The following is a 16,516-nucleotide window of genomic DNA, read 5'->3' on the forward strand; positions in this document are numbered from 1 at the left end:
CCTTATACACCTTTATCGTAAGAGCATCCCTTATCTATGATGGAGCATTCGATCAGAAGGAAATATGAAGCTGGTTTTAAATTAAAAGTCATTGAAGTGGCAAAAGATATTGGTAACTGCACTGCTGCAACAAAATTCAATGTGTCTGAGAAACTGGTGCGAGATTGGAGGAGGCAAGAAGATGTAAAAAAAAAATGTAAGTGTCACATTTTTGAACGGGCGTATAAGTCGGGTCTGATTTTATGATCGATTTTTTGGGTTTCAAGATCCAACTTATAAGCAAGTATATATGGTATTTAATTTGCTCACAAAGAGAATAAAGGGGGCAACCAGTCCACTATTTGTATATCTTTAAAATCCTTGCATGTTTTGAAGAGAACTGAACTCTTGGATCATTGAGTTCTGCTTTTGGTGACCACATATAAAATCTCAATGTAAAAATGAGTGCAATAAAAATTTGGAGAAACAAGAAAACTAAATGAAAACCAACATGACACTGCAAAGAATGAATTACTGTAAAAGCTTTCTTTTTAATTCAATGTAATAATGTCAAGTTGGTATTTTTGAAGCTAAATGTCTCCTTGTCTTAGCTAGTTTTGTCATTTTTAATTATAATTCTTCTCACTGCATTTCTGCCATCTGTGTTTTATGATGAGTCGAAATGAAACACAGAAGGGATTCATCAGAATGATGAACATCAAGGTGCTATGTGTAAGGACAACCATAAAATGACCATATTAAAGATATTGCAAGGCATAAATAATTGATACATGAGCTGGAGGCAGAAAGCCAAACCAATGAAGAAGATATTAGCTTTTATTGAATATATCAAGACAATAAATGGTGAGAGACTTTTTCCACTTTCTTGCAGTCCAATGATAAATTTTATTAGTGCTTTATTAAAGGATCCCAGCGATTACTAATGCAGCTACACATTTTATTCAAGTGCAGTGTTTTATTTGCTTTTGCCCATGGTCCTTCCTCTAGGTGTTAATTAATTATCTTTCCAGCATTTTTTCATATTTTAATTAGCTGTTTATCACTTAAACCAGAAACACACCCAATTAAAAGTAATAGACCCTTATTTAATACTGCAGGACTGTGCTAATTAAACAAGAATGTAATCATATTCTCAAATCCTTTTAATCCAATGAAGGTCACAGTGGACTGGGGCCTGTCCTGGCAGCACTACTTTTAAAGCAATCTATGTATGTCAGGGCTAAACATGAATGAATGTATAAGAAGGAGAGTTGCATCTGGTCATTCTATGTCAAATCAACACTTAAAAAATTCTGGAAAAATTACCAGGTGAACCTTTGTTAGTCAGAAGATACCCTGTAATTTTGTTTTTCATTAAATATCAATATTTTTCAAGATACAGCCAGTTTACCGAGGAGAGGGGGTGTCGATTTTATCCGGCCTCATTCTGTCATCAAATTTCACAAGTCCATAGTTCAAGCACTAAACCACCGAACAGGCTCAGACTTCCACCTGCAGCTGAAGTCACTTCAGTACAAATGTACTGTGCCAGCATGCCCGTGTCGATCAAACAGAGGAATCTCTGCAGTCTACTTGTGACTTTACACTGTAGGAAGATACATAAATAAATCAAGGTAAATAACATTCAATCAGGCTTTTTATAAGTAAAATATAAATGTTTTTTAAATAAAGACCATCACGATATCTGATTGTAATACCTGACCTGCATGATACCTTGGCGAGCTCTGTAAGCTCTGCTTTATCTTTGAAGGACAGGTGTGGAGCAGATTGACTGGCAGAATGATGTCCAACCTGTGGCTGCATCCAAACGTTGTTCTTATATGTGAGTGGACGTTTCTTGCGGGGCGGGTTTCTGTTCTCTTTCTCTGATGTAGAACCCTTGTCCTCATCTGAGTTCACCTCTGCTATAGCATGACTTTATTTGAAAACAGCAGTGTCAGATCGGGGCAAGCGTGAACGCAACTGAGAGAACAAAACAAAATTTTAAAAAAAATGCTAACCTTTACGTGTACCATACATTTACACCGGATGTTACAGAATCAAGTCAAATGTATGTTTTTATTCTATAATAGTAAGAATAAGAGCAGCTCACTACTCAGAACGGAGGCATCCGGGATAGAACCGGGAACGTCTTGATTATGAGTCAGTAGTTCTTACCACTGCACCACCAAAGTGGCCGTATTAAAGGGGTGTTAATGTCGCACCCTAACGTGAGTTCTTTTTCTGCAGTTATTATATTCTTGAATAAAATAGCACTTGTTTTGTTATACTTGTACCTTTTGTGAAAGTGTTTATTTGATATTTGGACTTCAGGCTTCACACATTAAACACTTCATGTCTACATTTTATTACTAAAACATGAAAAACATTTTTGTTTTAACAATGTGTTTACATAGATTATTGTAGACACGGAACACACATTAAATGCATGTATTCCAAATAACGATATATTATTTACCCCATACAACTCCAGGCAACTCACACGCAACTCACACGTAGGTAAACAGACATGAGCTGGGAGAACTTTTTGTGGTGGTGGGAGGATGGGATAGTAGGCTGCTTGCAGCTTTTGCTTATCGACACATTTACAACACAAGAGACACTGACGGAGAGGTGCGAAGAGATTTAAGGTGGGCTGGGAGTACGGGTTTTTTCGTAGGCTTTGGTAATCCTAGTGTTAACTGATATAGTATGTGATAAAATTAAAACATATGGTCCAGATGATCCGGCATGATCAAAGAAGCCACTTGAAATTGACCAAAATTTATTTTGAGTTTTTGGCTTAGCTATGTTTAGGCCTCAGAAACACATATTTGTAGAAAAACACACACATTTTTCTTATTCAGAAGACTATATAGGTTTTCATAATAGCAGTAAACAGAAAAGTAACTGTATCAGGGTTTGAACAGCAGACCACTCAAATCTATAAAATCATTCTGGATTTCATTTTCAGAGCACCCTAACAGCACATAGGAATGTGCAGATAATTTTTAAATTATTTTGCATTTATTTTGCATTGTCCCTTCTTTCTCAAAACACAAGCCTTATGTTTCTAATGCAAATCATTCATGTTTATTTTCTTTCCTAAACATAGGCTGAATGCACTATGTATCAAAAATAGTAATCGAGTTTTCAATCAGTGAGTTATCAAAAATGTCAAACTTTTTTTCATATCAAATGTTGCTGTACTGAGAATATGGTTCTCCATGGCCAAAAGAGCACCTGGTACTCGAGAATACCACTGTTACATCCCTACAGAAGAGGAAAACTCAAAGTCAGCCGGGTGTCTGGTGAAGACAGTGAATTGACTGTCCGAATATTCACCACTGAGGCAGCAGCTGAGATATTGCACTCTCACGATCACACTCCTGATTAATCAGATGTGTCTCGAATTGGAGATTATATTGGGTACATGTATGATGAAAATGTTGGATTGGTGTGATTCGTGACAAAAGTGAAGTGGAATCAGACATCCTGATATGTTTTATGCATCCACACTATCCTGCACTGTCTTTCCATTGGTCACTCAGAGACAATATTTATTGAGTGCCATTACAGTGTGTCATTGCACTGCTTAGTGTACCTACAATGATCAGTGGGAGGCAGTACCATCTTGATCTCAAAGACAAAGATGCCATACAGTCTGCACTTCAATCGAAACAGAAATGAAATGGGTCACATTCCTGCTGCTGCAATGCCAACATGTTAACATTTAATTATAACTAGTGTTGTATTTAATGATAAATCAAGCAGCTGTTGTTCATGTGTTGTGCTTAATGTGCCTTTGGTGATTTATTTTTTTTTCCATTAATCATATACTCAAGTTAGAGATAAAGAACTTGATAATTATTATTACTGACAAATTGTGAATATAACCCATGTTTAGACTGGAAAATAAAAATGAAAGATTCACATAAGAAAAGTAAGACTTATTTTTTGAGAAAGAAGGGACCTTGCAGGATACAGGAAAACTAATTTTAAAAATGTCTGGACATTCCCAGAGTGCATTAAGCTGGTCAGAAAATTAGAACTAAAATGATTTTTTCAAATTTGAGAGATTTGTTGGTCAAAGCTGATGCACTTTCTCATTTGTTTAAAACCTTTTGAAAAGACCTGTGTAGGCATTGAAATATGGAAACATTTTCAGCAGGTTGTATCAGTTAGAAGTATGCTTTTTGAAAGCCTAAACATGGCATAGTATATATATATATATATATATATATATATATATATATATATATATATATATATATATATATATATATATATAATATAAATATTTCTTTTTTCCATTTTTGAAGGTCTGCTCTGACCAGGTGGTGTTATCTGGACCAAATATTTTGATTTTGTACTATGCCTATAAAGGTACCAGTTTGCAAATTTTGAGCCTTCTAGTTGGTTTAGCTCTTGAGCTATGGTCTTGTGGAATTGATGAAAAAATAAAGTTGTGTCAAATTTAACACACCTCTCCCCTCACAAAATTGGCAGCACCTTGGAAAGTATTGATCTTACATCAAAATAATTTACAGTATCTCTCCTGGTATTTCTTTTAGAATTTTTTTGAGACCAAAGTGCATTGGATTTCTGGAAAATCGGTTGATTTGACATGGAATGACCCATCTGTTTAAAAATGCTGGATGATATTTGATGTTCCAGTGTTCAGTGTCTTTGTTTTTAATACATTTTGTTTTACCAATTAGTGACTATTGAGATTTGCTTAATCGTATATTCACACTGCACAAACTGATGATAGGAAAGATTTCAACAAAGCTTGTTTGCCAATACTATGCAGAATGCATATATAAGACTCATTTTAACCTTAACATCAAGAGTATAATTAATTAAATTAAATACTTCTGGTTTCATATAATATTTCGTTATTTATTGAGCTTCTGTTAAAAGCCAACATTCCCTCGTGGCCAAGAAAAGCACTGTCTATATATCTTGGCAGCATGTTTGTCAATCATGGGAGAACAGACGCTGACATCAGAGTCAAGTTTGGAAAGGCAAGAACAGCTTTCTTTCAACTATATAACATTTGGGACACCAGAAACCAGTCTCTCGTAATTAAGATCAGGCTCTGCAATACCAACATGAAGTCAGTTACTCTACAGAAGAGAGACATGAAAAACTACTGTTACCACTACTAACAAAATACAGAGGTTTATTAACACTTGTCTGAGAAGGATTCTCTGGATATGTCGGCCCTTCACCATCAGCAACCAACAAGTGTAGCAGCAAACTGAAAAAGAGTCAGTGAAAGAAGAGATTCTTTGTTGATGATTGAGGTTGGTAGGTCATATACTCCACAAACAAGCTTCTAACATCACTTCACAAGGCATAAGGAACAGCACAGGAAAGAGCAAAAGAGGCCAGTCAAGAAACTCCTGGTGACATGACATAGAGGCAGATTGTATCAGAGTGGGGTACACCTGGCCTCATCCTGTCCAGTTGGGCTTCTTCTTAAAGGGTGCTGCTGCCATTTTGAATCAGCCTATTGTTTGACTCTAGTCTGAACAGACCATTTGTAAGTTTGATATCTTTTTGTGGTTTTATCAATCAGTTATACAGGGCTCACCTTTGAAATGTTCCACTTCATCTTGACTTGTCTTCTATTTTACACTATCTATCTATCTATCTATCTATCTATCTATCTATCTATCTATCTATCTATCTATCTATCTATCTATCTATCTATCTAAATTTAATGGAAACCATCATTGTGCCTATTGAGAAACATTTTGCTGAACTTGCTTTTTATTGAAGGATTGCAGAGAGCACGAGTCAATTCTGACATCATATCACTGAGTTTGACCTGCAGGACAAGACAGAAGGCAATCCTGGATGTAAAGCTACTTGAACAAAGGGTGTGATCAAACAAAACTTCACTCCACTTTACATGTTAAACTAATAGCTTAGGTGGTAACAGTTACCTTTGACTTCAGTATGATCATCATGTGCACACTAATATTAGAATTAATAATGATTCACTAAAAAGAAAAAAAACATGCAAAGTTAATAGTTGAACGAATTAGACTGAAAGTCGACATTACCTCTCTCTAGGCATTTGGTGGTTAGGATTGTGATGACAACGGATACTGAGTCCAAACAGTTTCCGAGCAGTACGGAGCATTTTCATTTTGTGGGTTTCCATTGAGCTTTGCAGAAGCCTATAACGGGCTTGCAAGTCCCAGTCGTTGCCCCAAAGCTGGTGAACGCTGCTTATTGGTAAGAAATGAGTAGAAGGCAGCCTCTTAAGAAATGACTTAAATTCATCTGAAATAAATAAAGAGAAAGGAAAAAAGTAATATATACAGGTTCTTTACATGTATTTCAGAATATAAATGTGCTGGCTCAGCCCTTTTGTCTCACACATTTGCGGGAAAGCGAAGACCACACAAGAAGTGTCTAAAGATGAACTGGAACTGATTTTGCTTTAAAACATAAAATTTGGGATTAGCTTCAGGGTAGCTCAGTACAGTATATGTTATTAACTTTGGACTGTAAACTGTCATCTATTTTTAATGCTTTAAATATAACGTACAAAATCCATATTACTGCTTTAGGCAATTCCTGCATTACTTTACTTTGAGGTGCTTTAAAAAAAAAATCACACCATGACACTCTGTTTATTAAAATACCCATAGCTTCAATTTGCTTTGAACTGGAGAAGAGTAAATTAGAGCTCCTCTCTGTTCACTAATAAAGAGAAGAAAAAAAAAGTATCTGTTAATTTTCAGTGCAATGAAATAACTAAGTAAGGTAATATATAATATATTAAATGAAAACAATTGAACAGGCGATTAGGGTATAGTATGGGGTGGGGGTTGATTTGATCTTAGTTTTGTTAAGCTTGACTTGCTTGTATGGAATGTCACTTGCTTTTAATAAATTCAATAAATGTTTAAGAAAAAAAAGGGACTCACATACTGTGCATGATGATAGCATAACTAAAATCGGCCTGCCTCACCCCATTAGGGATTCATGGTGGTTAACATGACTCTAAAGTGCAACTAAGTATTTAGAAAGTTAAGACCAATCCCTTAGAGTCGGCCTCAACACAAGGCACTGTATACTAGATGGGCAAAGATATTTGGAGACCCCTCCAAATGAAGGAATTCAGCTGTCTGAGCCACACTACTTGTTAACAGGAACAATAATTCAAGCACACAGCCATGCAACCTCCATTGACAAATGCTGAATGAGTTGTGCTGAAAAGCTCAGTGACATTAAACATGGCACTGTCATAGAATGACACTTTTGAAATTTCTGCTCTGTTGTCTGTGCCTCAGTCTCCTGAAAGTGATATCATGTTTAAGGGGACACATCAAGGAGATACATCAGCTCATCCACAAAGTGGTAGACCACAGAAACTCACAGGGCTGGACTGCCAAGTACTAAAGTGTATAGCGTTTAAAAATCAGGTTTCTTCTATTGCTGATGGACCAATTTGTGTTGCCTGCATTGCTACCTTCTGGACTGCTTGCTCTTAAAGTTTAATGGAGAATGGATAAGGGCTGTTTTTCAGGATTTGGGATAGGCCCCTTAATTCCAGTGAAGGACACTGTTAATGCTACAGACTTCAAAGACGCACTTCCAACTTGCTGGCAACAATCTCAGGAAGGCCATCTTCTCTCCCAGTATGGCTGTGCCCCTTTGCACAATGCCAGGTCCATAAATGTGTTTGGTGTGGAGGAATTTGACCTGCCTGCACAGAACTCTCTCAACAACCCCTACTGAACACCTTTGAAATGAATTTAAATGCTGATTGTGAGCCATGTCCTCTTTTCCAACATAAATTTCTTGGAGGAGGGATAGCGGTCTGGGGATGTTTTAGGTTTGGGCTAGATTTTTTTGGTTCCAGTGAATGGTGCTATGAATACTACAGCATACAAAAACATTTCCACCCTAATGAATACTTTTGCATTGATTTGGAATGCTGATTGGGGTGCAGGTTTTCTTGTTGACCTCTCAAATACTCTTTTAGCTGAATGGGCATAAATTCCCCCAACACACACACTAAACTTTTGTGGAAAGCCTTCCCAGATGAGTAGAGACTGTTATCGTTGCATAATGGGGCCCAACTCCATATTAATGTCCAGGGTTTTAGAATAGGATTTCCAACAATCTCATATAGTTGTGATGGTCAGGTATCTATATAATTTTGGCCGTATAGGTTCCATAATAAAGCAAACAACGAGATTACAGTAGGTGCATAAGGATTCCATTTCACATATCAGCTGGGAAACGGCCTTCATGTGGAAAACTGGACTTCACAGAAAATAGTGAGATACTTCATTGGAATCCTAGTGATAATTTAAACTTCTTTTTTACATTCTCTTAACATTTCTTTTACTCTCGCTCATTAAAGCAGGCTTTTTCTATCAATTTTTTCACAATCAGATATGTTCTGGTCATAATGTATTAAATAGGAAGCTAACGACACTGTCAAGGAACGGAGTATTTGTTAATTTTGTTATACTGTACCGTACTAATGTGGTGCTGTCTCAGTTTTTAATGAATTGTTACATCAATTTATTATTAATTATTATATGTACCGTGGTGTATATACATGGCAGCTTGTAAAGGAAGATGCATGATACTGACGGCTGGTTTGAGTATGGTGCGTTTTCTTAATAAATATTTAAAATAAAAACATTTTTTATTAATGGTAAAAAATAAAATAAAAAATAGCCTATTTTCATTTTAGACGTTTTTGGCACAAAAGATGTATTAACATCTGAGGTAAAAATGAACATAGTGATATGCATTATGCATGTAACTTAGGAGAAGTGCTCTATGATTGAAAAAATTATCAGTTCTAATGGAACATTTTGAAACATAATGAAATGTCTCACAAAACAGTCTTTCACGTTTGCAAACAAGCTACTGTATATCTTCCATAACAGCTGCTTTGTGCTTTGCAGAGTGAACATGAGCTTTAAGTCGCACGTGCCAGCTCAACAGACTGTATGATTAGCTTCCAACACATTGCATCCATGTTGGAAACTTTTTTTTTTTTTTGCAGAACTCGTCTGTCAATGTACATTTTCATCTGGGCATCTATTGTACTTATAATTTCATGTTAAACAATAAAGAGCCTTTGTCCACTCAGGGCAAAAATAGAATGTTTGGTCACTCAATCTCTTCCATTCTCTGTCCCTCTTTCTCTATTTTCCATAAACCGATTTTTTCAAAAATATCGTCAAACTCTGATTGTATTGTGAAAAAACATAAAAAGTCATAGACAGATTATCACTCACACCTGTATAATATGTTCAGTGTGGTTGAATCTGCTGGGCTATGTAGAGGTGATTGGGAGAGGGATGGGACTGTGTTTAGCCTTTTTTAGATAATGTAATAAGGGAGGTCACTGGACTGATGTCCTGGCTGGGATTGAGGGTGTGCCTGTTCCCATTCAGAGCTATAAAATGGGTGGATCAGTACTAAATGAAATAGATTAGATAAAGTCCCCTGATTCACTAGGTGGCAGTGGTGCTGTTCTGGTACACCCATGCAGGCATCCAGGAGCTAAGTTGAGAATTGTAGTCATGTTAGGCAACCCAGCTCGGTGTCATTGGTGCTGCCAGGAAGAGCTGTAGGGGAGAACTGTCCCCATTTTCAGGGGCTTCCTTCTGACATGGAAGTACTTCCACAGAGCACTGTTATAGCACTGGAAGTGCTCCCTGGTCTGGCATAAAAAGGAGAACACTTCATCTCCAACAAGAGTTGGAGTCCGGTGGTGGTAGAGAACACTTGCTGGGAGGTGTGGAAGGAGTACATAAAACTGTCAACGTCAGTTCTGTTTCACTTGTGTTGGGAGTATTTGCGGAGAAGCCTGTTAACGGTATCTGTGAACATTAAACAGTTTTATTTGAACCTGTGACTGTTGCTCATGGAGTCCTGAATGAAGCACATTACCTGCATTGTGAGGGAGCATCAGTTATGGCACTACGGCCATGTGGTGCATTTCCCCAAAGGTGATCCGGCTCGTGAGATCCTCATTGTTGGGGACCCGAGTGGCTCGACCAGGCCAAGGGGTCGCCCACGTAACACCTGGCTGCGGCAGATAGAGGGTCATTTCCGAGTGGGGTGTTGCCAACCAGGATCCCAAGTTGTTTTATTGTGTAGTGGGTGTGGCAACACACTGTACCAGTGCATGCTCCCCAACTTGACTTCACTGTGACTGTGTCAGTTAAATTGTGCCTGGAGTTTGGAGTGCTGTTACACCCCCCTAGTGGTCACAGCAGATAGATAGATAGATAGATAGATAGATAGATAGATAGATAGATAGATAGATAGATAGATAGATAGATAGATAGATAGATAGATAGATAGATAGATAGATAGATAGATAGATAGATAGATAGATAGATAGATAGATAGATAGATAGATAGCATTTTTTGTCATTTTAGAGTGAATGCCCACCAGAGCTACAGATACAAAAGCTTGTCTCAAAATGTTTATTTTTTTATTTGGTAGACAAGTTTTACCCTCCCTAAGTGTTTTTCTAAGTGAACAAATGTACTATTATCACTTAAAGGAAACAAGGAAACAGACTTAATGGCTGCCACTAGTTTTAATAAAGTAAATTCAATGTAAAATGAGGACATAGGAAAATAAATGCTTTCTCTGTATAAACATGCACTTTCTAAACTCAGTTTCTGGGTTGTAAAACACTTGATTTTTAAAAGTTAGAAAGGCAGCTACAAAGAATATATGTAATGATTTACTCAACTACTTAAAGTGGATCTCAGATTTTCTCCATAAAATGTTTTGGCACAAGCTCAGTCTTGAAATGGCAAGTATAAAGTGCTATAATCAAAGCTGATTTACAGTGCAGTTAGGATCTCCTCTATATTTATTCTAAAAAGCAACCTCTAAGACAACTGCAGAATGCTTGGTTTTATGATACTGTTAATGGCATGTGCCGGGATTGCCAGATACATGAACATGAACATCAGAATCAAAAATAACAAAGTGTAAATACTTTTTACAGCTTTGCAATATACTTTTCACATAAAAAGGTGGGTAAAAATGCAAAATTATTTTAAAGAATGGTTTCCCACTAAACCTGGAATGACTGTGTAGATTTTCTCTTGCTTTCATTTTACGTTCCAAAGGAAGGTGCCACAATGTCTCAGAACCTACAATAGCTTCTGAATCCAACCAACTACAAGTCATGTATGGCAAAAATGGAGGCTTAAAAGGCTGCAACAGATTTTCCCACTATTTTATTGCAGTTTTCAAACGTTTAAGTAGTGATTTAACAAAGCAAGCTTTCAATAAAGATATAGTCCCTGACAGCAATCACATTGTAAAACTACTTTACTCAGTATTAGGTGTATCGGTGTGCAGAATGTGTCCATTAGACACAGTAAAGATGACTTTTCCTTCTTATGGGCCCCTTTTGCAATCTACACAAAATAGAAACAGCTGATGCACGCAATGTAAGATAAAATGCTTAGATAAACATGATAAAATTAGATAAATAAAATTATGCTTATTGATAAGTAAGGGGCACCTCTGCACGAGAACCACCTTTTTCAACCGTTTTTAATGTCTAGAAAACATTTGGGATTAAATTGCTTAGAGATCTGTACATAGACAATGTCTTTGCATCCTACGAACAATTATATTCCAAATTTAACTTTCCAGCAACACATTTCTTTCACTATTTTCAAATTAGAAACTTTGTTAAACAGATCCTGCCCAATTTTCCTCACCTCCCACCTCTCTCTATGCTGGAAAAATATTGATCAGTTTCGAAGACTTAGACAGCATCTCTGCAATATATAAAACCATTTTACAGTCCCTTCCTTTGAAAAATCCAAGAGGACAAAGGGAAAAGGATCTCTCCCTCAACATATCAGAAAAGGAGTGGAAGGTAGCAATGCAGAGAATTCATTCGAGCTCCATATGCGCAAAGCATATATATATCGCTTAAAGTTGTCCAAAATGTTTCCAGGGCATGATCCAACCTGCGAACGCTGCAATCAAGTTCCAGCTTCACTGGGTCACATGTTTTGGGCCTGCACCAAATGAACATCATTCTGGACCACAATGTTTAAATGCCTTTCAGAAATCCCTTTCTTTTTGCAATTTTCTACAAGTACCCCTTATGATTCTCTTTGCCCTTTAGTACTAATATCCCCCAAAGACTGATGGAAAAATACGATGCCTTCATATTGCCTGACAGCGAAAAACCCCTCTCACGAAAAATTTGTCACATAATTATGAGTCAGTTTTGGTTTATAACGCATTATGTCTTTAGGACAACACATTTAAATGATACTTTATTGTAGAATTCGCACATACAAATGTGTACATTTACTGCAGCATATTAATGACAAAATGATTATTAAAAAATCCAAATGAGTGCACAGAGGATTCTTAGCCTTTTAGTACACCTGTATGCTTAAAACTAGCATAGGTTTGTATGCATGTGTCCACTCCCGGTGGTCTTTGAGCTCATGGCTTCTGTAAATCACACCTATGAAACTTTACACCTTTTTCTGCCAAAGCCAGGAAGAAGCCTAAAATCTTCACAGGGCTTTGTCCACCCACCATTACTGGGGACATTCAAAGCTTTAGGAATGGTTTTAACTCCTCAACCACATCTATGCCACACCACAGTTTGATGCTGGTGGTCTTCAGAGAATTCCTTGTACTTCATATTTTGGCTTTTGTCCTGACATGCAGTGTTAATTGTGGACTTTCTATACACAGCTGTGTCTGCCTTCATAAATTATCAATCCAATCAATCCAGTTTGCCACGGGTGGACTCCAATCAGGTTCTAGAAACATCTCAAGGTGAATTAAAGCACACAGGATGCACCTGACCACAATTTGGAGTGACACAGCAAAGGGTCTCAATACTTACAGAAAGGAGAGATTTCAGTCATTGATATTTGAAATTTGCAAACCTTTCTTAAAACATCTTTCCATTGCCATTATAGGTTCCTGAGTGTAGATTGATGGTTAAAAATGGCAAACTAATCAATTTAAAAAGACCTGAACAACAAAATAAAATGTGAAGAAAGTGAAGGGGTCTGAATACTTTAATGAATCCACTGTATACAGTATGGCGAAGTCACACACAATCCAGTCAAAAGTGCAAAGAAAATTTTAGCAAAGTAAAAGATTAAAACTCTATCACAATGATTCCAGTTTTCCTTCCCCTGTCTTCCAAAGATTGTATTTTATTTAAACATTATTCTTTCACAGCATTTACGGGCCTAAATCTGAAACTGAGCACAGTCAGGAAGTGACAGAAACATAACTCCGTTAATTCAAACTGGAATAGGCTTTTCTCTACGAGAATAAAAACAATCTGAGTAAAAACACATCGGGTTGTTAGTTGCCAGGGGACAATGCACAGTAAATAAATTGTCAGAATTTGACAGGCGGAAGCAGAAGTTTCACATAAACCCCATGAGTATATGGGAAGAGCCTGCAAACTGCAACAAGATCGTGACAATGATATGAAGTCCCTTGGCTGAAGATATGTTCATTACATATATATATTTAGAGAAACGAGTTTTGCACACAACGCCCAGTTTATTAACATAAATCTAGTACAGAGAGTAAGCACAGTCTCTTCTTTGCCACCAGTACTTCCGCCTCCACTCTTCCTCAGGTTTATATATATATATACTCAGCAAAAAAAGAAACGTTCCTTTTTCCAGGACTGTGTATTTCAACAATAATGTTTTAGAAATCCAAATAACTTTACAGATCTTCATTGTAAAGGGTTTAAACATTTTTTTCCATGCATGTTCAATTAACCATAATCAATTAATTAACATGCACCTGTGGAATGGTCGTTAAGACCTTAACAGCTTACAGAAAGTAGGCATTTAAGGTCACAGTTCTAAAAGCGCAGGTCACTAAAGAGACTTGTCTACCGACTGTGAAAAACACCCAAAGAAAGATGCCCAGGGTCCCTGCTCATCTGCGTGAACGTGCATTAGGCATGCTGCAGGGAGGCATGAGGACTGCTGATGTGGTTAGGGCAATAAATTGCCATGTCCGCACTGTGAGATGCCTAAGACAGCGCTACAGGGAGACAGGAAGGACAGCTGATCATCCTTGCAGTGGGAGAGCCCGGATCTCAATCCCATTGAGCACGTTTGGGACCTGTTGGATCGCAGGGTGAGGGCTAGGGCCATTCCCAGAAATGTCCAGGAACTTGCAGGTGCCTTGGTGGAAGAGTGGGGTAACATCTCACAGCAAGAACTGACAAATCTGGTCCAGTCCATGAGGAGGAGATGCACTGCAGTACTTCAAGCAGCTGGTGGCCACACCAGATACTGACTGGTACTTTTGATTTTGAGCCTCCCTTCATTCAGGGACACATTGTGAAACATTTTTAGTTTATGCCTTATGGTGTTGACTCTTTTAGTGTTCATACAAATATTTACACATTAAGTTTACTGAAAGTAAAAACAGTTGAAAGTCAGAGGACGTTTCTTTTTTGCTGAGTATATATATATATATATATATATATATATATATATATATATATATATATATATATATATATATATATATATATATATATACAGGGTGAGTCAAAATGATAACATTTGAATGCCAGAAACAATTTATTCACAAAACATACTTCTTATGTGCAAGATGATTTACAGGTATGTCTCAACCTGTTTGCCATCATGATCAACACATGTACCATATGTGGCACATAAATTGTATATAAGTATATGCATAGCAGTACTATTAGGGGTCGATTTGTTTAAAAATAGTTTTGTTAAACTTGACTTGCATGTATGGAATGTTTTTTGATTTTAATAAAATAAAACATTAATAATGAAGGAAAAAAAAAATTTTAAAATAAGCCCGGTGCATGTTAACATGTATTTGGGCAAATTTACAAAATCATATTTCCCCATTGCGGGGATAGAATTAAGTTTGTGATTGTTGTAAAAGTTAAAGTTGGCACATAGAAAGTACTGCAGTCAGCAAATTCATTTTGTGCAAAAACAATGAGTGTTATTCAAAATTGAAAATTGCAAAGAAACTTGTTAAGCAGAAAACTTTCACAGGTTTTCAAGAAAGCAAGACAGGGAAACAGCCAGTGCCCCACCTTCCCATAACATTATGTTTAATCATTCATTCATTAAACCTTAACATTACTGCATCTCTGCTATGATAACACTTTGAATTTACTCTGGAAATTTGATGGGAGAGGTTCATGGCAATCCGTATTTTACATAAATAATCAAGAGTTCCCGAGCGTGTAGGCGCACATGTGATGGTAGAGGTAAGCGCACAAAAAAACATTTTGAGGTTGATTGGGGTGCATGGCTGATTCCACATTCATGTGCAAATGTGAGCAGGTACTTCATTCACACCTCGGAGCAGGTGGAGACGAGCACCTGCACCCAATTGGGGCTTTAAAGGGGGCCTGCACAGCAAAAAGATTAAAATATTGAGATTGAAAAAAGAAAGATGAAAAGAAGCCAAGAAATAAGAAGAAGGGATGGAAGTAAAGGGTGTGAGAAGAGAGGCAGGATCGAGAGAGCCCATGTGAAGAATGAAGACCGATGGTCAGGAGTATGTCCCAGGGAAGTGAGTGGCAGGCCTGTGCTCGAGTGTGTGGCTGGAGAAGGGGTGCTCCTTAGAGCTATGCAGCAAAGTTTCCTGGGAAGACGACAACGGACTGGCTAAGGAAGATGTAAGTTGGGTTCAGAGGGGGGTCCTATGGATGTCAAGGGACTGGTAGTAGGAATCTGAACCCTGGGATTAATGGGTGACTGCACCTGTCAGCAACCGTCTCCTCATGCTGCAAGGTTCTGATGGGAGTAAGCTCAGGAAAATGCCATATTTTAGGAAGGGGCATTGAGGCTCATGACAATTTTAAAAGAAGAGAATTTGACTATTTGGAATGAACTGCACTGTTTATTTGTTGATTTTAAATTAACCACTTTGCACCAACCCCTTTCTGACTTTGTGTGTCCTCATTTGCCTGGCTCATCCTTGCGTATGTTATTGATGGTTTTGGGTTCAAGAGGCTCCTGGAAGCAATCTGGAAGTGTGGAGCTGACCTGGACCCTCACAGGACAAGGTAACCTATCATGACAACATGACAAGACCTAACCATGAATAATTAGAAAAATAAGCCACAATATTTTAATTTAAGAAAAGGAGGCCTTTTTTGGCCTTAATGCTGATCCAGAACTTTAACATTAAAGTCCTGAATACCCAATTAACCCACTGCACACTCTTTTTTTTTTTTTTACGTATGTCATAAATCAATCGTAAACTACTTAGTTTATACTAAAAAATAGTTAGGTCATGTCTGGTGACTTTCTGATGAGCCATTGTTAGCAAACATATTATCAGCTTTATTGCTTACAAAGATCATTAATTGTCTTATCAGTAACAGTCCATCTTTAAACTTCAAGATACTCCTTTAACAAAAACAGGACATGAGTCTCATTACCTTCACATAACACTAATGACTGCCTGTGGAAATATTTTATGGGTACGACATAC

General features: G+C 37.3%; 1 protein-coding gene across 2 annotated transcripts in view; it reads right to left on the bottom strand.

Annotated features, from left to right (window-relative positions):
• The window catches only part of brinp1 (bone morphogenetic protein/retinoic acid inducible neural-specific 1), a 621,084-nt gene that overhangs the window by 75,670 nt on the left and 528,898 nt on the right, over positions 1 to 16,516 (bottom strand). For both annotated transcript variants that reach the window (XM_039762747.1, XM_039762748.1), the window contains one exon: positions 6,054 to 6,276. In XM_039762747.1, the coding sequence (XP_039618681.1) occupies positions 6,054 to 6,276 (223 nt within the window). The remainder of the gene's footprint in view (positions 1 to 6,053; positions 6,277 to 16,516) is intronic.

This window comes from Polypterus senegalus, chromosome 9 (genome assembly GCF_016835505.1).
Source record: "Polypterus senegalus isolate Bchr_013 chromosome 9, ASM1683550v1, whole genome shotgun sequence".
NCBI lineage: Eukaryota > Metazoa > Chordata > Cladistia > Polypteriformes > Polypteridae > Polypterus > Polypterus senegalus.